Here is a 24,612-nt window from a genome sequence, read left to right as displayed (position 1 = left end):
ATTTAACCTTTACAATCTGCTCTTACTGTTGGAATGTGCAGTCAATAATGATTGGCCATCCAGCTGGTCAAATTCAGCCATGAAACCTCTAAATTGGCAAGTGTTTCAGTTTCATTGTCCAACCCCTGTATAGTGTACATTTGTATAGGGGCCCTTTTGATATCAGGGTACATTGAAAAAAGAAAATAAATAAAAAAATATTTGCCTCTCCCTGATCCATGGCATGACACGTGACACCTTCTCATGAAACTCACGCCCCACAATGATAACACAGTGTTTCTGCGCACCTTGTTTGGCAGGTCTATCAGAAGTGAAGGTAGTTTTACTTGCGCCAGGTGAGAGAAGTCAGAATTCTGATATTTAGTGTCAAAACAAAGACTGCTTTCAGTAAAAAGTAAGTACAAAAGAAAGTTTTCTCATTTGATTATTATGCAGTTTAGACGGTGTACACTCGCTTGACATTTCTAATAAAAGTAGCCTGTTCCTAGTTTAGGAAGCATCTGTTCCTATCAGATGCTTCATATGAAATGGTATTAGTGCTGCAGTTTGGCAGGACAACTCAAAGATTCTAAGATAATCTTAACAGAATCGTACTACTGTAATTAAATGGCTACTTAAAATACAAACCCTTATTTTGATTACGTTCCGGTGAACTAATTGATACTTAAACATAACTAGTGTGAAAAGCTACAACAGACCTAGAAAAGCCTTATCACTTTGTTAACATTAGAATGGCCGATTTAATTGCCAAGACTATAGTATCCTGAGTTCAGGGGGAACAAAGGCTTTCTTCAGGGATAACTTTTTTTTAGAGAACCTTAGCAAACATAACTTGATATATTTTTACAGGAGATGTTTTTTGTGTCATCATGATTATTTGTCGCTAATGTCTGCTTAAAAAGCACTTCAAGAGGTGGCCAATGTTGGGCTCATTGTCAAACTAAATTAGACAAGGTAATGGTATAATTCCATAATTGTTTAGTATTTAAAAAAATATTTTTAAATTTTGGAATATCATTTATATCCTATTCATGATCCTGAGTAATACCAGAGTGACTAATCTGTATAAAGTCGTACTGGTGGGCAGTACTGTTAATGTTGGTGTTAACCTTTTTTTTTTCATATATTTATTTAATTTATGTTGTAGTTGTGTTGCCTATTGTACAAAATATTCCAAAAAAGGACGAACAGCTGATTTGTCCTTTTTGATCTTAAATGAGTATTGTCTGCTGCTTGCATGACATCCAAGGCCCAAAACTGGTCCCTTTTTAACCCTGCTCTTTTTTTTATTGCTAAGCTCATTTCTACATGGATTGTACAAGTTTAAATACTTTTTGTGCATTTTATTCATTAATTATGTTTTTACAGAAGCAACTTAAATGAAACTGTAGTGAATCAAACTATATATTTTTGTCATTAACATTGAATTAGCATTAAATATAAACAAATAAAGAATAGAGGGCAATGCAAGTAAATAAAAATAGGAGGAGTCATTCAATGAAGAATGCTGGTGTATAAAATAAGGATGGGTTCAGGAAGTTTATAAATTGTTTGGACATTTTTTAACACTGTACATCATTTCATTTTAATCCGGCTAAGTGACTCATAAGTGACTATCTGGGCGTGTTTGCGAACTTCCTTAAAGAAATCTTCTTACTTAAGAAAAAATTATTGACTAATAATAGTTTATAAGTATAATGTATCAATAATCTTAAGATTTTACTTTCCAAAGTTTCTCCTAATGACTGTGGACAGACCAGGACACTGATACACTGACTACACTGTGTAGTGGTGGTTTTCCTGGTGTAAGTTCTGTTACATCTGCCAGGAAATCTGTGATTGGGACTTCTGTCTAAACAAGATCTCTGGTGAATCATTTAAATTTTCTTCGCGATTGGATTTTCACAGTCACAAAAAAAAAATTCTACGTCTTTGTACAACGTGTTGTACTTTCTCTACCTGAATCAACACGGATGACTGAAGGCTATTGACTTTAAACCCTAATATTCACCTGTGAAAACTGAACAGGTATCTTAAGATTAAGTTTTTTTTTTATCTTATGCACCTCTATGAGTGATGCTTAAATTAAAGAATCAGTATATTTTAAAGAATTTAGGTATATTTTAAGAGATTCTTCTCACATAATAAAAATTTTTTTAGACTGACACTGGTATGTCTCAAGGCAGCAATGGGTTGTATGGTTCCTAGCAGGCTGCTGCCCATTTATTTCTTGGGGACAGGAAGGCAGGAAGACTTTTCTACTGTAGCAATGGGAATGGTCCAACAGACTTACATGTTAGTTTGGGTTGTGTCAAACATCGGCCATAACATTAAAACCACTTTCCTACTACTGTACTTGGTCGCTCCCCCTTGTGCTGCAAAACAGCTTCAAAACATGGACTCTTTTAAGTTAAGTTAAGTTAAATTCTGTAAGTGGTCACACGGAGTCTCCATGAATCAAACTTATTTGTCTAGCACATCTCATAAGTGCTCGAGCACTCTGGGAAGACTGGAGGCCAGGTCAACACCTTGAACACTGTCATGGTCCTTAAATCATTTCTTTATAGTTTTTGCAGAATGGCAGAATGTCATAAGACACCACTGACAGTGAAAAATACCATTGCCATAAACAGGTGTCTTTGGATGATGTTTAGGTAGTTGTTACCCAAGTAATGTTTACATCAATGCTATCAATGCAGGTCCAGTGCTAAACACTGGGTTGCCTATTTCCCATAGGGAATCCTGGTGCCAGAACGTGCCTATTGTTGATGCTTTTGTTGGGGGACATTGCTCAGCATAGGACAAGACCTCTGACAGGTCTTGTCCTACACATACTGTACTGTAGCCCTACCTGGAAAGCTGTCCAGTATGTGTTCTGACACTTTTCTATTATAGCCAGCATTAGCTCTTACAGTAATTTGTGCTACAGTAGCTCTTATGTGGGATTGGACCAAATGGGCTAGTGTTTGCATTCCATATGATATTGGAGCAGTCAAATTTGTATATATTGCTAATGCAAAATAAATTACAGGCTACTGTGCCTTAAATAAAAACAATGACTTTAACACTGCTGTATTTTCATGGGTGCAATTTAAGACAGAGCTTCAGTGTTGTTACTCTACATACTTATGTAAGGCAAGGTTTGTTGTTAAAAATTACATTTGAACATGTAGATTTCTTAATTTTATTTCATTTATTGTTGTAGCCTGTAAAAGTTAGACATACAGTTAATGTACAGATTCCCATTACTCTCATTCCTGTCTGCTTGATGTCATTTTACAACCTTTATGCTATAGGGTGCAGAATTGTTGAATGGTTAACAATGAAAACAAAAGCATTATTAAGTCAGGTGCTGTGAGTCACACAAGGAACGCTGTCAAAGTAATTTACAGTAATTCAGTCAGACCAGTCGTGTTTCAAATAAGTGGGAAATATTCTAACACACACCTTATATCAGCTTGGTTATGTCATTGTATCTGAAAGAAGAGTGACCAAAGGCTGTCCTGAAATTTTCATCTGACTTATCACCAGGTCATAGGAATTAAAAGAGAGAAGCTTTTCCCCTTTTACTGTCTTTGGGCAAGAGATATAGATTTAGATTAGATATCTCTAATCTGTTATATGAACAGCTGTGCTTATCCTGGTGGCCTGCAAGTTCAAGTATTTGTCTTTGTTATTTTATTTATTTGTCTAGCATTAGATGACTATCACTGTATCACCCTCTTTTGTATATAAATAAAATAACGAAAAAAAAAATTAGATTTTTTTTTCTATATATATTAAAAGGGCCTCTGTATTATTTAGTTGATGAATAACAATAACAACAACAATAATAATAATAACAACAACAACAACAATATTAATAATAATAATAATAATAATAATAATAATAATAATAATAAATATGTGTTTTCAAATTTAATCCTTGGTCATTTGGAGCTCATCTCTTCCTTATTACATTTAGTATTGATCATTCTGTCACTGTTTTGCATGTTCGAACATTAACTAGCTCCGACACTTTAACTACTTCTCGCATTAACTGTCATCACACAAAATTCACCTTCTAAAATTAGTCCTACGTCAAATTTTAAATATCTGATCACAGCAGTAAGTGCCGGCCTGTGGGGTTGTGAGGCCCTAGACGAGATCATGAAAACTGGGCCCACTGGTGTAATAGAGTATCTCATTTCAGTGTCTGCAATTAAGAATGTGTTTAAAAAGGCAGTTTTTTGCTTTAATTAAATGCTAAAAGAAATCTTAGACATACACATGTTTATTTTTCTTAACATATTTATGTTTAATATGTAATTGTCATATTAAAATATATCACACACCTACTGTATACACACAAACTATCTGTATGAGCAAATTCTACCACAATAAAATTGTGCCTGTAACAATGATGAGAAATAATCATGCGCTATTAAACCATGGGTTCCCCGTCTCCAAATCTAATTTATATTTCTGTAAATGTTTTTTTTTTTTTTTTTACATGTTGAGCTACAGTAGTTGCTATCCTGAGCTGCTCACTGTACTGTACAGTTTATTCTTCCGCTGCTGTTAGCTATCATCCAGGTAATGTAGCAATACCAAATGACATAGCACTTACTCTTAAAAGCGTGCATGCAAAGACAGGCACATTTACTGTAAGTTAGTTCAGCAACTTTACATACTGCTACCATACACAGACATTAACTACACATTTAGCCTATACACTTGCACTGTATAAAATCGGCAACGAGACAACAACATTGTAAGAGGCAATACACAAATCAGTTAAATCCATATTACCATAAAAATTTAAATATCAGGAGCTTTATTTTTAACAGAACCTTTTCTTTCATGCAGTTGCCTAATAAGCATTGAAACATTAATAAATGGTAAGGGCATATTTAAAATAGTACATTTTTAATCAAACATGAGCAATTTAAAGAGATAATGGAATCTATGTATACGAATACTATGATTATTACAGCACTCCAGTTCTTCCAGTATATCGTTTCAAATCTTTTATGCTTTTATTTATACTGTTTTGTTTTTATTATAATTTTCAGCAATTTGTCGTGTGGTAATGATACAGAGCTATTGTTTTTATTTTCTCAGCATTGTTGTGAATTATACCATGTTTAATGGGTCCATGCGCGTATAATTAAATGTTTATGTATTCACGTTCTATTGTGGTAAGAATTAATTGCTTTTAATAATGTGCATGGGGCCCTTGTTGTAAGGCGGGCCCTAGGCGACCGCCTGTATTGCCTGTTGGATGGGCTGGCACTGAAAGCAAATATTTGCGCTCTCTGTTACTGGAAGGAAGCTGCATTTGCAATGTGTCATTATCTCTGGTTAATATAAATTAAAAAATAATTACATTATTAATTGCCTCAAGCATCTGCATTTTAGATCCTTTTTGTTTTGCTTTATGAGTCACTTATTCACTAATAGGTCGTGTAAATCTACATAAGCAGATGATCTTGTAATCAGTCAGCTACTCGTCCATACAGATACTAGTTAACAACTAAACGGTGTAATTTTTAGATTGTGTTTATCTTTCTATGTTGTTTATCTATGTTGTTGTAAGCAACAAGATAACCTAGGACTCTAATCCAAGTAAATGAAGAGAGGGATTTGTGATTCACGAGTCATATAAAGGATCGTTATGTGTGTATGTGTGCAAGCCCCCCTGCTCTGTAAAAATAGCTGTAGCAGTTCGGAGGAGCAATCTGTTTAGAGGAGTGATTCAAGGGATGTGTGTGTGCGTGCGTGTGTGTGTGTGTGTGTGTCACTAATCATGATTCTTTTTAACGGTAAAGTGCAGATTAATTTGTTCTATTTTTTGCTTTATATTTTGTATTAATTATTTTTATATTAATATTTTTGTGAATCATCAAAGTTCTTATAGGGAAATTTGCTATGATACAAAATGCCAAAGCTGTTAGCTAAATAAGAGCTATTAAGTAATTGTGACAGTAGTAATGGGATTAATTGGGTAATTGTTTCCATAATCGATAGATGAAACGATTATCAAAATAATCATTTGTTGGCCAGTGGATTTTATCATTGGAAACAATAGAAGACAAAGTGACATAGTCTAAACACATTATCAGAATATAAGTGATTTAATCAGCGTTCTTCAGCATAGAAAAGCATAGAAAGAGTTCTGTGCCTACCAAAAAGTTGCTAGATGTGAGATCTACCAGCTGTTGTGCACAGGGTAACAGTGACTGCCAAATTACTGCAGCATACTCTATATAAATGTAATAGTTTCTGAGATACCGAATTGTGGGTTTTTATTAGCTGTAAGCCAAAGACATCAAAATTAAAAGAAATAAACACTTGAAATATATCCATCTGTGTGTAATGAATCTAACATGAGTTTTTGAATTACTGAAATAAGTCAACTTTTCATGATATTTTAATTTAAAGCATTTACCTTGGGAAGATGTAAGTAGATATGTTAGGTGGGTATTAATTGGAAGGTACAAAAATTTTAAATGGTACAACAAATATACCTGTTTAGCTTGTGCTAGTACTCATACAATAGATATAGATTTACAGTTGGACACTCCCATAATTATTATAATAATTTTTTTTGTTGTTGTTTTTTGTTAAAAAGTAATTAGTAGAGTTTGGTATGGCTATGGTGACACAAACAGTATCGCAATAACATTCTGACCTTTTCTGTGTATGGTTGTCCAGTGAAGCCAGTCTCTATCTAAAGTCAGTTTTAGCTCCTATGATTACTGATGTGACGAGCTGTGCTCATGAAGCTAATGAACTGACATAAAATTATACTTTTATAATATGGAGGGATACTGAGTGCTGTATTAAGGCTGAGCTTCATAATAAAATCGAAAGGCACTTTAACAAAGCATTAGTTTAAGGGTCTGTATATTTATGCAACCAAGTTATTTTTATTATTTTATTATTACTCTATTTTTGTTTTTTTGTTTACAGTAGGTTCAATTGTGTTGTACAGGTTATATACACAATTAAGGTGGAAAAAGTTTTGAAATTGTTTACTTTGATCTAATTTTTTACATTACATGTGGTGTGTGGACTTTTTATATCCACTGTAAATATACTGTAATGTACATTTGTTGATTTACAGTGAACAACCCAATTCCATCAAACTTAAAGTCTGAAGCTAAAAAGGCTGCTAAAATCCTGCGGGGCTTCACTGAGATTTCCAACAGAGAAGGCCCTGATAAGCTTATTCCAGGTAAACAACATTTATCAGTTACTTTATTTCATTTAATTCTTTGTCATTTATTTTATTATTCATTTCCTATCAGAGCACAAAGCACAAAGCTCTAACAAAAGAATACCTTTTTTAAACTGTCATAAGTGAACGATTGCGAATCATTAATGTTAATAATTATCATTTTAGTTACTCATTCTCCCAACTTGATGCAGCTTTTAGAAACTACTGCGTTTAATCATGTGTTAATAAAATCACCATCATCTTCACAGTCTTTTAAAAAGTTAAATTAGGTTTTAATTTTTTTTTTCCTGAAAAAAAAAAACATTTACATCTACAAACTTAATAATTAATGAAATAAAGCCTGAGCTAGTTCCCTTAAGCCCAACAAATTTTTGATAAGTTATTCTACAAATTCTTGAAACGCAAGCAAGATGACACAACTGATTGGATTGGACCACTAGTAGGTCATTTACCACTTTAATCCGAACTGTGATCAGGTCTAAATCCTGACTTAAAGATTTGAGGAATGAAATTCCTGTGTATGTATTTGCAGTCAAGGTATTTTTGTCAAAGATTTTGATTTTAATTTAATTCATGTGTGAATGTGCCAGAGTTACTATCTTGCTATTGTATATTCACTATATAATATAAAGCAATGTACATTTCCTTTATATAACTAGTAATGTACAGCTCAAGATTCAGTATGTGCTTTTAAATTAAATACATTTAATTAATTCTCATTCCAAATAATAACTTTATGGCTTTCAAGCTTTTATAGTATGATGCACTAAATAACCATATTTAAAAAAAATATTTCAGGCTTTTTTGCTTCTCTCTTGTTAACCATGTTCTAAAAATGACAGACCTTTGTCATATTTTGAGATAACTCTAAGGAGCTTCAGTTGTTTATTGATAGACCTTGCTGTCCTTTTTCTTTCTGTCCAATTAAGCCCATGTGATCGCCAAAGCCAAAGGACTGGCAATCTTATCTATCGTCAAAGCAGGATTCTTGATCACTGCTCGAGGGGGTAGTGGGATAGTGATTGCTCGTCTTCCTGATGGAAGTAAGTTGACTTTATTTTTAAACACCTTATTAATAAAGCCTTTTTTTTTTTGCACCAATGGAAATTATACTAATAAAGCTAAAGCAAGCCAATAAAATTGTGTCTCTATAAATATTGCAAAGGAAATCCAATTTAAACTGTTAAAATGCATGCAAGAACAATAATTTCTGAGCTGTTTTATGAGTTCTCAGTTTATTTGTAAAGATAGTATGCCTTTTTTGAAAGGGTGGGAGCATTAGCAACAGAAATGAGCAAGGGTTTCTGAAATCCATTGATCACATCTATTGCATGATAAATATTATACTCCCAAATTATAAGAATGGTTGACTGTTAAATGAAGCCAAACCACTTTGTTTTTATTGCCATGATAGAATCAAATGCTACTTGTGTAATTGCTGATATTTACTAATAGTACATTTATAGTATCATTTAGTTTATAGTTGACTCATACTAAAGCATTGCATGTATGCAAATGTTAAATTTATTTATAGCCTGACCATTTAACATTTTTTCTTATCTTATGATAATCATTGGTCTTGGATGTGTTGTGTTCTAACTGTTCTTTAATGAATTTATGCACAATATTCAATCAAACATCCGCATGTGACCATGTATGATCATACACTGCCTGGCCACATAAAAAAATCATCAAAATTTTAGAAGGGTCAATTTATTGGCTTGTTAACAGGCAAAGAAAACATTAAAATGATTGCAGTGACAATGAAGCACATGAGTCAGTGCGCACCCATCGTGCATAGTGCCCACTGTACAATCCACTGGAGGCAGTGGTGTGATCTAAGATTGCTTCAGTTGGTCAGTTCTAGGCTCAGCGTCATTATGTGGCAATAAGTTGGTCATCTGACTACCTGAATGTACTGAATGATCAGGTTATCCCATCAATGCAGAAAAATGGTAAAGGAGTGGTACTAGTTGCATGCAGATTTATTTTTACAAATGACTTGGCCACTACATTGTGGGGCGTAATCAGTACTAATGGCAGTTGAACAAAATTTAAGTGTATACAGTAACTAACACAGCATCTGTTATTTTTAATAATTTTTTTAGATAGGCAGTGCATATTCTATTTAAACATCATGTTCCAGAGTTTGTGAATATTTTTTATATGAATATACTGTATCTATAAAATGTAAAGGCAACTCAGTGAACATGACATTTTTTGTTTTTGTTGTGTAATTTACGTAGGATGGTCAGCTCCCACAGCCATTGGTATCGCTGGTCTCGGTGGAGGCTTTCAGTTTGGGTTGGAGGTATGTTTTTTGCCTAAATCTGATTTATCTCACTATTCACAGGCATGTACTTTCTCTATTTCAAATCTGAAATGACCTTTTATTAATATGGGGAATGAAAAACGTATCATATTTAATGATGACTGTTTGCAGGCTCTGCAGTAAAGGTTGTAGATATGGAATCATAAACCTAATCCATGGGCATGTTAATCCTGTTCTTTGACCCGCAATTTGTCTGGTCCTGTTTATGTTTTGATAGGAGTTTTTGACATTAGGATCGTAGTGGTTTATATTTATATATAGTGGTGCTTACAACTGTTTTTCATCTTTAGGCATCTGACGTTGTCATAATCTTGAATCAGCGGCGAGCTGTGGAAGCTTTTAGCAAAGGTGAAAACCTTACATTTGGAGGGAATTTAACTGTGGCTGTTGGCCCTCTTGGCAGGTACAGTACAGTAGGAGACAATCCTTTACCTGTCATGTTTAACATTTGTAGCACTTTGCCCGCGTTTGTAATTAAGTCTTTAGCAGTGCTTTATGAACTTGAGTACACTTGGACTTGTGCTAAGCATGCAAATGTCTTGATGTTCTGGATGGCTCATTTACAGTAGATTATTATTTGCACTACTAGAGATGTTGACGCAGCCATTTCACAGTTATTTTTGGCCATATTTTTTGTCTGAATTCTTCACAGCCTGGCCAACAAATAAATAAACAAATTACACACTTAAAGATTTAATTCTACTTTATTTAGCTTTCATTACCGCACACAATGTGGTGGCCAACCTGTGTGTGTAAATTATAACTTGCACTCCTGGTACCACTCTTTCACAATTTGAGTCCTGGAATATAACTGCCATCAGGGAAGAAAAAATCCATTGATGCTATAATCTGTTCATAGTACATGCAGGTCATCAGCTGAATTTATTTTATAACCACATAATGTTGCTGAACCAACTGAAGCAACACTATAAAATAACACTGCTTCAGAGGCTTGTACAGTAGACACTATGCATGATGGTTGCATCACATCATGCACTTCCCATCTTACCCTGTGACCCAACCATCATTCTGAAATAGGGTCAATCTGGACTCATTATTCAACATGATTTTTTTCCATTCGTCCAAAGTCCAATCTTTATGTTCCCTATCACATTAAAGCATTTTATTAATCATACATTTGAGAGCTCATAAATATATGTTTATTAATATATATTTATGAGCTCTTATTCCCTCTGTAAAGGAGATAAATACAGCTGTCTGTTACATTGTGTTAATTTTTATTTTGGCGCCTATGAGACCAGCATAAGCAAGCACAGGAAGCATTTTTTTTTCTTTTTGGTAAGAATTATATATAATGACAGGTATTGTAGCACTTTACCAAATTAAAAAAAGGTAGTTTGATTTAAATACTTTAATTTTTTTGTGTGTGTGTGCATGGTAATTTGTTTAAATAGTTAAATAATTAACCTAATTAAAACAGTGCTCTCTGTATTTATATTACTTTCTAGGTTTATGGTGTTGCCATGTGAATCTAAATATTTATTAATGTAAAAAATCTATAAACGAGTTTGAGTGCTCACAGCTAATCATTTTGGGAGAATTGCCTATGATTGCCAGGTTATTGTTTGTGAATAGGTTTCATGCAGTGCAGGTACGTAGACAAACCCGTCTAAATGTTTTTAACAGAAATTTGGAGGCGGATGTGGCATTCAAAAGCACGGCGGCTGTCTACTCCTATTGCAAGTCACGTGGCCTCTATGTCGGAGTTTCTCTCATTGGCTCCTACCTGATGGAACGTAAAGACACTAACAGAAAGTACATGATGTTAAGCTTTTACTATAATTTGGGTAATTCATTATTTTACAATGTTTTGTACACTGTTTTTTTTTTTTTTTGCTGAATGTTTTTCATTTGTTTTCTGGAAGGTTCTATGGTCAAGAAATTCGTGCATCTGCTATTCTCAATGGAGATGTGGAACCACCTCCAGAAGCCTATGACCTGTATGCTATTTTGGAGGATTACACTGAAAAGTACACCACTGATTGGCAGAACAAGTACATGAATCCTAATAAGAAGGTCAGTGTTCCTTGTCAGACATCTGTTTTATTTGGTGCATTTAAGTGGAGATGGAAGTGATTTTCCTACTTTAAGAATCTTGATAAATTGCTCTCAACTTCTACTCGTAAAAGTGGGACCAAAATGGCATCATTTTTAGGAGTGAAGTCCTACTCTGAGACGCTTTACTGACTTTAACTAAACTATTCACATTATTTTAGATTATCATTCTTTAGTCCAACAGATGTTTGGCAACCTTTGCACATACTTTAAAAAGATGGGCCCAATTGGACTTTACATCTCTGTATATCACTTGTTACTCCAGGGGTAGCTCAGTGGTTAAGGGATTGGACTAGGGTTTGGAAGATCCCAGGTTCAAACCCCACAACCACTAGGTTGCCACTGTTGCCACTGTTGGGCCCTTGAGCAAGGCCCTTAACCCTCAACTGCTCAGATGTGTAATGAAATAAAAATGTTAGTCGCTCTGGGTAAGAGTGTCTGCCAAATGCCTAAATGTAAATTACTTCATGTTTAATCTCTTTAAAAACTGTCTCTCCTTTGCTACTTCTCTTATTTAACTTACTTGACACACTTGAAAACATTTTTCCATCACGTCACATTAGTGTTGATACTTTTTACCTGCAAATAATCTAACAGAACCAATCGACAGACAAAAAGACTGACTGTCCCATAGCAAGCAACTTTTTAGAGAAGCTATAGTTTTCTTTTTTTTTCTCATCACAACCAGTTCTGTAAGGCTTGCTACAGTATGTAAAAATACAGTAGATGTATAAAATATAACTATGTAAAATCAGCCATATGACAAACCAAACAATATACATCCCTTTAAAAATAAATAATTTTCTGGAATAAATACTGGTAAAACCAAGACTGGTAGCAATGCTGCGTCACACACAATGTCAGTGCTGTTTAAGTTGTGCTTAAAGAGACAGATTTCTATTTTCCCAAATTATTGCTAAAATTATTTCCCAAATTGGGGTGTAGGCTACTTACAGTACCCTATACATGAACCCTATGAGAAATAAACAAAGCAACTATTTAGACTTTTAGTTTCTTTCTTTTCTTTTTTTTTTAAATATAATTCCTGTGCGTGCGTGTGTGTGCGTGTGTGCATGCGTGTGTGTGTGTGCGTGTCTGTGTGCATCTGACTGTAGGGGTGAAAGTAGTGTATGTAGGTGAATGAAATATTTTAAATGTGTAACATGATGATGATGGTCTTGTAATGATAATAATAATAATTTATTATTGTTATTGGAAATGTAATTATTATTCACATGACATATGTTACTATTACTATTATCAAGTATAATAGAAGTGAGAGAATGAAGTGACAAAGTAGTAATAATGATAATAATAATAATAATAATAAGAAGAAGAAGAAGAAGAATCATGATTAAAACTCAACAGTAGAAATTGGAGGGGTTAAGGAGAGGGAAAAACATCAAGAATAATAGGGGAGTTAGACGGAAGAGAGCAAATAATAATAATTATAATAATAATAATTTGTTGTTATTAAATAAAGCTGCCCTGGATACCCCCTTGGCCATGACGTGAATCGGCCTCCAGCCTTGATGTGCTACAAATGGGACACCAGAAAGAGATGCCACAGGACACAAAGCTTCGAAAAACATCCCCCGACCACTCAGGATGCCCTTCACCCCAGGCCACCATATAGACGCCCACTTTTTAAATTTTTCCTTTTTTTGTTTATTGGCCTCTTAACTGATATATGTGTCTAAAACTGTGTGTGCTGCATGAAAAAAGCAAGGCGTGCAATGTAGAACCAGTGATGGGGCACAGAGAGATGGCAGTAAGGCATGAGCACCTGAGCCCACACAACACCCTCTCACAAGTGAACCACCCAGCACCGGATTGTGTCTGGCCCGCCCACTGGGGACCCAAAGCAGGCAGGAAAATAAAAACACTAGTTTTAATTTTTAGAAATGTTACTCTAACTATCTTTACTCCATCATAAATAAGTATATGGATGTGTTTGTGGTTTTCCTCCTCTCCCTCTTTCTTGGGGAAAGAAGCTCAGTGCGCATGCACTGTATCCTAGCCCGAATCGTTCTTTTTGTCACGTGAGTCCCATAGAGTCAGTTCTCCCCATGAGTCTTCCAGTATGAATCCCACAGACGCTTTGCAATGCAAAAGATTTAAAAGAATGAACGACTCGGTCTAGAAGACTCATGAGAAGAACCGTTCCATTCTGTTTCCTGTGTAATGCACTGCATAGCGTCTATAGGGGTCACGTGACAAAAGAATGAACGATTCAGACCAGAAAATATGAGAGGTGAGCTGCTCATTCTGTTTATGAACAAAATTTAAAGAACCAAGTCACTAAAATTATTCAAACTTTCCATCACTACATTTTATATGTAGTTGTTTGAGCAGATTTATATATATGTGTGTGCATGAGTGAAGTTTGATTTAAGCTGTATACGGCACCACATGAAAGTGTTACCACAAAAAAGTTACCACATGATAATACGATTATGTTGTGATGTATTCTATTTTATAGTTAAACCATTGCCAAACACATTAGGTTAGCAATTGATTGTGACCCATAGGAACTATCCCTAGAACAGTCCATGTGTGTGCATATATATATGTCTTAAGACACTGCCCATACTGCTCCTATTGTTTTGTAGTTTAAAAAAATGTGGACATGCCATAAATACAATTAGCTGAAAACATCAGATAAAAACATACATTTTAAAATGTTAAGATAATTATTTTGTAAAAAACCTTTAAAAACTATTTAATAATAATAATCTTATTGTGAAAATGTACAGGTTCCTCTGACTAAAACTAGACTAAAATGACTAGACTTTTAGTCGAATAAAACTTGACCAAACTAAATATGATAAAAACTAACATGGAAATTTATCCCGGGACTAAGACTAAGACTCAAATTGAAAATAGCTGAGAAATTTAACACAAGAAGGTTGGCAAATTTGTTTCAAACACCTGCCTTTTCAGATAATTCCAAATTAGCATGTGTAATTGTGGTGTCTGATTGTAAAATTAGTTTGTATAGAAATGTTTTTTGGTGTGTAGATTCTATAGAACATGTGACATACAAACTCTTTTCATTCTTCCAGAGTATAGTCCCAGCTAGGCCAGCTCCCCCAAGCCAGAGATCATTATCTTCCTACACTCCAAGGGCTCAAGGTAAGGGCCTTAATGTACAGTAGGAACAAACTTCTGTTCCTTCTTTTGGCACTGTCATCCTAACATTTTGAAAAGCTTTCTAAAAAAAGCTTTTAAATTTTTGATGAAATCATGATGTAGCAAGCAATATTTTGGTGTATATATATATATATATATATATATATATATATATATATATATATATATATATTATTTTTTTTTTTATATATTTTTTTTTTTTTACTATTTTTTGTACAGCTTCATTCATTAAATCTTCATCCACAGCTTCTTTTGCAGAAGCAAGGCCACCTCTCTATCCCAGTCTTCAAGGTGGGTGAAATCCAAACTTGTTTAATCATTACCAGAGAACATAAAAAATGAGGATGTTTTACCTATTAAGAAAATAACTGTTAAAGTCCAGGAAAATTACCCCACATAGATCCAGAACTAATGGCACCCTAGGTAAGGATGGGTTTTAAATTTTGGTTGATTACCCAAACAGTTGATTAATGTACGTTTTATTCTAAGCAAATAAAAATATGTATTTTAGGTTTAACCCATCCAAGTGTTTAATTCTTAAACAACTATCACATTTGACTGTTTCATTGAGAGATAAATGTAGCATTCATCAACATACTGTATCTGCACTCAGACTCTATTGTTCTTTGCCTTCATGCACTGGAGGCTCTAACTGGTGTTGGTAAATAAAAACTGGAGATTTTCAAAAGATTGTAGTCTTTTAGAATTACAGAGGCTCAAAACCTACTATTGGATGCCTCATATACATTTTGAAATTTGGAATTATTTGTTAAGATATAGACTTCCATAATTCCTCATTGGGAAACAATGATGTACATTTGTTTATATTGTAAATAACAGGGTAGTTTGGAATGGTCTAAACTGCTATGTAATTGATGCAGATTTATCTATAATTGCATTTGCAGGAATCACAGTCCTCAACCTCTTATTCCCCATAAGCACTTGCATGATCATATACAGTACACTGTTTGCTGTGTAGCTTGATGGTTTAATTTACCATAAATTTTTGTTTAATTACCCATGAGAAAATTCTTACTATTGATAAGAAGAATGCCACAAAAATAATGTTTAAGAAAGCAAAAAAAAACAGTTGCTAGTGATTACAAGTAATATAAATTTTACTGAAATGTAGTCATTTTTAATCATTTAAAAGTTTCATGACTCCAAGCATTCCTATCATAGCAGAGTGAATGATTTGTGTGATAAAGATCCATTTGTTTTCGCTATGTGAAAAAGCTTTTCACATTTTTAGCCTTTGCTAAATAATCTTTAAAGCAGAGGGGATGAGCGGGGCCCTGGCTGCTTTCCCATCTCTTCTCCTCTCTGTTTGTCATGTCAGTAGTTGTCTGCATTTTTTCCCACAGAGGGATGACAGTATCATTAGTACAGGGAAAAATTACAGAGACTGCTGGCCAATAGCTGGTGGAGGTCTCTGAGTAAAGGGCTGGGACAGTGTGCTCCCACATTAACACCAATGGCACAACATTTAACTGCTGACACGTCCTGGAAAAACGAGCTATACTTTATGGAGTACTGTACACTGTAAACCCTAATGTTGTCTTTACTTATACAATCAAGTAATGTTGACTAAACATTACTTAAAATTTTGCATTTTAGACCCATCACTTAAAAATATAAGTTCATTTAACTTATTTACCATCAAAATGCATAAACTTAAGATTTCAAGTGTTGTGAACTCAAAATCATGATTAATCCTTTGGGGGAAAAAGCATTTTCAAAAGTTCAATTTTCACAAATGTGAATGTGGCATGGGCGGGGCGGCGGCTGACGACCAGCATGCTTTGCGGGGATGTCGGTGTGTTCACCATGTTGGGGAAAGGTGTTTGGGTTAGTGGCTTCGGCCCTGTTTGTGTGTGTGGGTGTGTGACGTGGGAAATGTGCGCCGGTTCATGCTGAGGCTGAATTGGATGGTGGTCCCTGTGTGAATGTGCTGCTCATGCCGTACATGCTGTGTGCCTAATAAAGTACTCTCCAACATTCTTTCCGGTGGAAAATTGTGGCACTTTGTCAATAAAAAAAATCTAAGCTTAAAAATGCTGTTTTTTTTTTTTTATTTCAGTTTGGTGTGCACAAAGCTTGCAGTCAAATATAAGAACATTGTTTAACAGGTTTAAGTTACATTTTCATGTTGAGTTAACTTAAATATATAAGTACACTTAAAAAATTATTATACCAAGTGAACGCAATTTTTTAAGTACATTAAATAAGTGCTAAGTTTGTTGAACTAAATGATTTAAGTACAGTCTACAAAACCGCCAAGTTAAATAAACTTAAATATGCAAGTTTTGGAAGATTCCATTACTCAATTAAATTGAGGCAACGAGTTTACTCAATCAAATTAGTCCAATTAACTTATTAGGGTTTTCAGTGTATACTCCTGCATCCATTATCTTAATGGGACTGCAACTATTTAGGCAGCATGTTTTCCTTCTATGTAGGCTTTTAGTTTCCTTTTAAACTTTTTAAGGTTCAATTAAAAACAAGGTTACAGAAAAGAATTTTTATGGAATTAATTAACAGAAGTGTGTTGCTGTGTTTAAGCAGTAAACAAAAGGATAAACTACTTCATGAAATTAACTATTTAAGTCCCATTAGTACCAGTACAACCCCACATGTACAGTACTCCCACTCCCAGCTATATTACAGATGCCAGAGTGCTTACACAGGGGCAGGATGTGCTTCACAATGAATGATGTAAAGTACCTCAACTCTTGTGACAACCTCTGTGAGACCGTTTTTTTTTTCTGAAAAGAACTACTGTATGAAAAACTAGGGCAATCTAAAAAGAAATAAAAGCACAGTGTACATCCTAATGTTTTAATTGTCATTTTGAATTTGTTTAGTGTCTGGTATATGCAAAAAATGTAACATGAAAAACATGTTCTGTTCTAACATAAGCATGGGGTTGTTCTTATATTGTATTAGAACTTTAACCAAGTAAACAAGATTTTTTTTTCATTATCACAATGGACCTTTTTAATTTGATGCAAAAAAGCATTTAGGCAAAATAAGTATTTAAGTTTGTATGAAATGTGATAAGATTGTCCCTGATGAGCAAGCTGAGGACAACAGCGACAGTGGTAAGGAAAAATTTTCCTGAGATGGTACTGTAAGGAAACCATCAGGAAACCCATCCATATTTGTATGGAAACGGATAGCAGGGATTGATCTGCATCATACTGTGTGAGTAAAACAGGAGATGTGATAAAGTTAAAATGGAGTCCAGTTCGAGGCTCGGGTATACTGTACAATCAAGCGACTGAATTCACAAGTCCGCAGAGAACAGCTGTCGACAGAGAGACAGGTAGAGGGAAAAAGAGAGAGAGAAGAGGAGAGAGATCGAAAAGGAGAGAGCAGAAGAGAAGGAGAGATGGCAGTTAGGTATGGTCACAGTCAAACAATGTATAATGTTAATGAATATTTAGTGCAGAGTGCAAGCAGGAACTCCAGCAGGACTAACTATGACATCATACAGTACCTAAAAGGGAGATCCAGAAGTAAACACAGACATGAGGGCTCCCTGAGATTTAAAGCGACCAAGCACTTCACCGTCAACAAACCTGAGTGATTAATGAGAGTGGGAAAGACAGCATCTAAACATACCAGTTCACCATAATCCTCTACGTCCATGAGTCCCCTAGATCTGCCCTTTTACCTAAGGCAAATATATTTACAAAAATGGCTAAATAAATAGGTTTTTAGCCTAGACTTTTTTAGCCGAACACTATTTGGAAGACTATTCCATAACTTTGGGGCTTTGTAAGAAAAATCTCTGCCCCCTGCTGGAATTTTCATAACACGTGGTACTAACAAGCAGCCTGCATCCTTTGATCGAAGTAGGCGTGGCGGATCATAAGTTATAAGCAGTTCCCTATTTAATGCTTTATACGTCAATAGTAGTATTTAAAATCAATGCGAAATTTCACAGGGAGGGAATGTAGCATGGATAAAATAGGTGTGATGTGCTCATATCTTCTGGTTCTAGTAAGGACTCTCGCTGTTGCATTCTGGACTAACTAAAGTTTGCCTATTTGCCAACCTAGATGTGATAAAAGCATGAACTAGTTTTTCTGCATCATTTAGTGACAAAATATATTTCTTATCTTGGCAATAATGCTGAAGTGAAAGAATGCTATCCTGGTGATATTATCTACATGTGCTTTAAATGAAAGGCTGGAATCTATAATCACACCGATTTCACTGTTGCACCTGCGCCAGGGAGCTTGCATTCTGTCAGTAAACAGCACTTGATGGTGCTATTAATTGGTATAGGATTCGCCTCTTAATGTAGACCCTGAATCAATTATTGTGACATATTTCTTTTTTTTTTAAGTTGTTTTTAAAGGTTATTCTTGGTCAGGCCATGTGCTGCTTTTTGGAAGTAAAGCTTCAGAAAGTAAAAGTCCTGCCACATATATTTTTAAGGTTTTTCTGAGATTAAAGGAAATTACCATCCTCCCATGTATATCTACAATAAGAGTGGTTTGGGCTCTTGCTGAAAATGGGGTTCCATAAAGTGGAACACTCTTTAAAGTGAGCTAGAGATAACTGTTTTGTTTACACATACATTTATGCAATAATTACTATAATTTTTAGCTTTTTTCTTATATCATCTTGCAACAGATGAATTTAGCAGATAGTCTTCCTGAGTAAAACTGAATTAACTCACTCAAACCAACAACAATTTTGGACTGAACTCTGATTATTTTTAGAAGTGCTCATGTACCTACAGTAAAGAAATGACAAAATGGAGGGCTGTGACGTTATAAGTTTAGTGAGTAAGTTGTTAGGGTTAGTCATAGAATGGATAGACGTCTCCTCGTCCGTCATTCATCTTCTTTGGGCTATGCAGTTAAATTAATTATGTACACTTCGGCAAGCTCTTGTTCTAATGTGAGTCCTGATCCTTTATTATTATTATTAGAACAATTATTACCTGGTCTCACTCATTTCCCTGTTTTTACTTTCTTAATTGCTTTTGATTTCATTGTAGTTAATTTTGTTTATTTTTTATCTCTGATTCAGACACATTAGTTCAGACACATTAGGCTCATTGAGAAGAGCATGCCACAAAACTGTAATGACCCAATATGTTTTACGTAAAGCAGCTGATGACTTCTGGATTATGACTCAGGCCTGGTGGGAATGACCAAGGACTTGAGTATGAAAACACATTAATGTTTGGAATTAGGTGATCTGTTTGTCATGATGTTTTTTGATAATTTTAATTCAAAAAGTGGTCAGCTATGACTGTCTTTTTATGCAGCTAATGGATGTAGTGATTGGACCTACTTTAGTAAGTGCATCCTAAAAAACTATGCATGATTTATAATAAAACACTAAATAAAATAACATATAGTAAATTAAAAAAACATATAGTGTTCAAAAGTGCACAAAATTTTAAATGGAAAGTAAAAAAAAAAAAAACAGCTCAACAAAATGTATAACATTTATTATACAGGTCCTTCTAAAAAAATTTGCATATTGTGATAAAGTTAATTATTTTCTGTAATGTACTGATAAACATTAGACTTTCATACATTTCAGATTCATTACACACAACTGAAGTAGTTCAAGCCTTTTAATTGTTTTAATATTGATGATTTTGGCATACAGCTCATGAAAACCCAAAATTCCTATCTCAAAAAATTAACATATTTTATCCGACCAATAAAAGTGTTTTTAATACAAAACACAATTATGTTTAGTTATGCACTCAATACTTGGTCGGGAATCCTTTTGCAGAAATGACTGCTTCAATGCGGCGTGGCATGCCTTCATAACACCTCAGCAGTGCCACAGGCTGATTGCCTCCTTGACACTGGACTTCAGGAATTTTGGCATTTCCCTCTCCCCAGTCTTCCTCCAGACTCTGGCACCTTAATTTCCGAATGACATGCAAAATTTGCTTTCATCCGAAAAAAGTACTTTGGACCACTGAACAACAGTCCAGTGCTGCTTCTCTGTAGCCCAGGTCAGGCGCTTCTGCCGCTGTTTCTGGTTCAAAAGTGGCTTGACCTGGGGAATGCGGCACCTGTAGCCCATTTCCTGCACACGCCTGTACACGGTGGCTCTGGATGTTTCTACTCCAGACTCAGTCCACTGCTTCCGCAGGTCCCCCAAGGTCTGGAATCTGTCCTTCTCCACAATCTTCCTCAGGGTCCGGTCACCTCTTCTCGTTGTGCAGCGTTTTCTGCCACACTTTTTCCTTCCCACAGACTTCCCACTGAGGTGCCTTGATACAGCACTCTGGGAACAGCCTATTCGTTCAGAAATTTCTTTCTGTGTCTTACCCTCTTGCTTGAGGGTGTCAATGATGGCCTTCTGGACAGCAGTCAGGTCGGCAGTCTTACCCATGATTGCGGTTTTAAATAATGAACCAGGCTGGGAGTTTTTAAAAGCCTCAGGAATCTTTTGCAGGTGTTTAGAGTTAATTAGTTGATTCAGATGATTGGGTTAATAGCTCGTTTAGAGAACCTTTTCATGATATGCTAATTTTTTGAGATAGGAATTTGGGGTTTTCATGAGCTGTATGCCAAAATCATCGATATTAAAATAATTAAAAGGCTTGAACTACTTCAGTTGTGTGTAATGAATCTAAAATATATGAAAGTCTAATGTTTATCAGTACATTACAGAAAATAATGAACTTTATCACAAGATGCTAATTTTTTGAGAAGGACCTGTATAGTAACACAATGCCCTTCCCTCAAACAAAAAGGTTGTCACTACAGAAGGGGCAAATTATTGGCCGGCATCAAGCACCGAAAACAATTAAGGAGATTTGAAATTACAGCAGTATGGTCAATTTTGATTCATACAAATTCACATTTCATACAAACTTAAATAATTCTTTTGACTATGTAAAGCTGCTTTGCGGCAATGAAAATTGCTAAAAGCGCTATACAAATAAAATTGAATTGAATTGAATTGAATTAAACATTTAGTAAAGATGGTAGGTAAAAAACTGGCAGTAGAAATCACAGTTATGTTTATTAGTGAAAGTAGTGCATTTCCACATGCACAATGTGACAAGAACTCACATTATTGGGATTAAACAGCTACAGTATGTAGTCAAAAAACAAAACAAAACACTTGTTAGTCAGACCAATCTGGAAAAAGCACTTAAGTTTGCTAGGGATAATAAAGTTGGAGAATCGGAATGGAAAAAGGTCAGGAAAGTGTCTGATTAGTCCGGATTGACCCTATTCCGGAGCGATGGGTGCATGAAGCTATGCGTCATAGTGCCCATTGTAAAAGCCTCTGGATGCACTATGATCTGGGATCGCTTCAGTTGGTCAGGTCTACACTTAGCAACATTGTGGCAATAACATGAAGTCAGCTGTAAACCTGAATGTACTGAATAACCAGGTTATCACGTCTTAGGAGTTTCTATCTTTTTTCCTGATGGAACGGAAATATTGCTGTTCCTGCCTGCAACTTTTCCAGCTGACTTGGCCAACCGGTCCCTCCCGGCTCTCCTTTGGGTGTGGCCTCATGCAAGAGTTTCTTTTGATGACCTGTTTGGGAACGGAAGACTTAACATGGTTGATTTTTTCTTGGCTTGAAAAGTGGCTTGTTTTTTTTCATAGACAGCGTCCTTGTCTTAATTTTTCTTTATTCATCGTAGCCTTTTAGTCTTTACAGGCTAAACCAGGGAGAAAGCAAGTAGTTCTTAGAGATATTTATTATTCAGAACTGCTAATTATCTAAATAAATAATCTAACAGAGTATGCATGGGTGACATTTTCACTTGAAATGTGTGGGTTCAAAAAGGGTGCATTTATCTACAGTGGAGTTAAAAAGCTTTAGAATACTGGTAAAAATGCATTTATTTTGCATTCTTTTTTTATTGTTTAATGCAGATTTTATTAAAATTTATATTACTAACAGAAATTTGAGTAAAAAGAAGAATTTCTTAAATATTTACTTGAATATTTACCTGAATATGTATGCATTCGAGCTGGCTTTGTTTGTGTGAGAACTTGGGATCCAGACATCCTTTTGAACATGATGTACTATTAATCTAAAAAAAAAAATTTTTTTAAAGCCCAGAAAAAACTTTACATTTAAATAGAAATGTACAGTCTACTATGTGTGTTTATCTGGGCTTGGGACCAGCATTGCATCCAATGGTTTTTGGGGTTTGGGCACTGGCTGGGAATTGAACCCCTGGCGAAACACCCACCACTGAGCCACTAATGCCCTGATTATTTTATTGTGTTGCTATTTTAAAATAGAAATTCCTTATAATTTTCAGACAATTAATGTGATGATTAATTTTGTGCTAAAAGCCTTTCTTATATTGGACAAACAAACAATTCTATAGTTAAATGGGTTTTACTTTCTCACTAAAGATCTGAATCCAGATTTCCACAAATCTGCATCTTTTTCTTAAAGTGATTTGCAAATAAAACTGAACTGGAGTGATATTCACAGTATAGAATGTAGTACAGGTTCATGCATATTGATCTCTCTCTCTTTCTCTCTCTCTCTCCACAGATAAAGACGGTTGCATGCTTATAGTAACGGCCATGCATGAGTTCAGTGGGCAGCAGCCCGGTGATTTGAGTTTTGCTGTAGGTGATCGCATCAGTGTCATCACAAAGACGGACTCTCAGTACGACTGGTGGGAGGGAGAGCTGAGGGGAAAGGTCGGCATTTTTCCTGCCAACTTTGTCTCTCTTAACTGAGCATGGACATGAGTGATCCTTTTCCCCAAAGATCAGTCCAAAATGAAAGTTTTTTTTTTTTTTTCCGGCATTACAAAATGATTTTTATGTTTGAGGTTCATATCTTAATTTTTTGTTTACTGTACAAAATTTGACAGGTCTTATTTTGCGGTTGGTTGTTATTCTGTTCATAATTAGGGTATTCAGGTGTTTTAAATTGAATTACAGGATTCGTTTAAATGAGCTTACTAACTTTTATTTACAAAATATACACAACTATTATGAAGTTAATAAAAATGAATGAAGTGATCTGTTGTGATGCTAGCTGCTGATGTTTTTAGAAGTATGTTGTTAACATGAAGGAAGTATTTCTTCTCCCATCAGCTACTGGTGGACTTGAACAGCATGCAAAATGTCAAAAATGTTTTATTATATTTTCAGGATGTACTTGAAAAATATATAAATAATTTGAATGATAATTTTTATTTGCCACAAGTGCTTTTGAAAATAAATAGTAGATCAAATTAAATTGGCACAAAGGATGGGAGTTACTGCATAACTAATTTAAATGTAATGTGATCTACTGATTTTACTACTCATGTTACTGAGATTTTTATAAGGGTGGTTCAAATAAAAGATGTTTGTGATTATTTGATAATGACTGTATATCATGACTTGTGTTCCTCCTTTCACTATGTCTTATAGCATTGTTTAAAATAGCTTTGCCTTTTAAAATGGCTGAGAAGTTATTTACAGACATTTTATGTCTGCTATAATAATAAAGTTATCCAATATCTGATAAAACAAGTACAGTGTCTTTCTCTCTCTCTCTCTCTCACTCACACACACACACACACACACACACACACACACACACACACACACACACACACACACTACTGTTATACTTTACAGTAAATACTACCATTATAATAAGTCTACTATTTCAAATTTATGTGTTGCATGTATAATGTACACTATATTGACAAAAGTATTTGCTTGCCTGCCTTCACATGCATATGAACTTGAGTAACATCCCATTCTTAATCAATAAGGTCCAGTATGATGTTGGCCCACATTTTGCGGCTTTAACAGTTTCAACTCTTCTGGGAAATCTTTCCACAAGGTTTAGGAGT

General features: G+C 34.8%; 1 protein-coding gene across 1 annotated transcript; it reads left to right on the top strand.

Annotated features, from left to right (window-relative positions):
- Window positions 1-305: 305 nt before the first annotated feature.
- LOC128536032 (SH3 domain-containing YSC84-like protein 1) lies at window positions 306-23,545 on the top strand. The gene is made up of 10 exons (XM_053510172.1): window positions 306-394; window positions 7,109-7,219; window positions 8,152-8,265; window positions 9,469-9,533; window positions 9,845-9,957; window positions 11,202-11,330; window positions 11,441-11,591; window positions 14,696-14,765; window positions 15,030-15,074; window positions 23,307-23,545. Coding segments are annotated over exons 1-10 (990 nt in total). The 5' UTR covers window positions 306-393; the 3' UTR covers window positions 23,498-23,545.
- The last annotated feature ends 1,067 nt before the right edge of the window (window positions 23,546-24,612 follow it).

This window comes from Clarias gariepinus, chromosome 13 (assembly GCF_024256425.1).
Source record: "Clarias gariepinus isolate MV-2021 ecotype Netherlands chromosome 13, CGAR_prim_01v2, whole genome shotgun sequence".
Lineage (NCBI taxonomy): Eukaryota > Metazoa > Chordata > Actinopteri > Siluriformes > Clariidae > Clarias > Clarias gariepinus.
The sequence above is the reverse complement of the archived record's forward strand: the minus strand, read 5'-3'. Positions and strand labels throughout refer to the sequence as shown.

What these genes read in the sequence shown, in the direction of transcription:
- LOC128536032 (XM_053510172.1), top strand. An exon ending in GCTGTTGGCCCTCTTGGCAG is followed by an intron (nt 9,958 to 11,201) that starts GTACAGTACAGT and finishes TGTTTTTAACAG; the next exon opens with AAATTTGGAGGCGGATGTGG. An exon ending in ACATGAATCCTAATAAGAAG is followed by an intron (nt 11,592 to 14,695) that starts GTCAGTGTTCCT and finishes TCATTCTTCCAG; the next exon opens with AGTATAGTCCCAGCTAGGCC.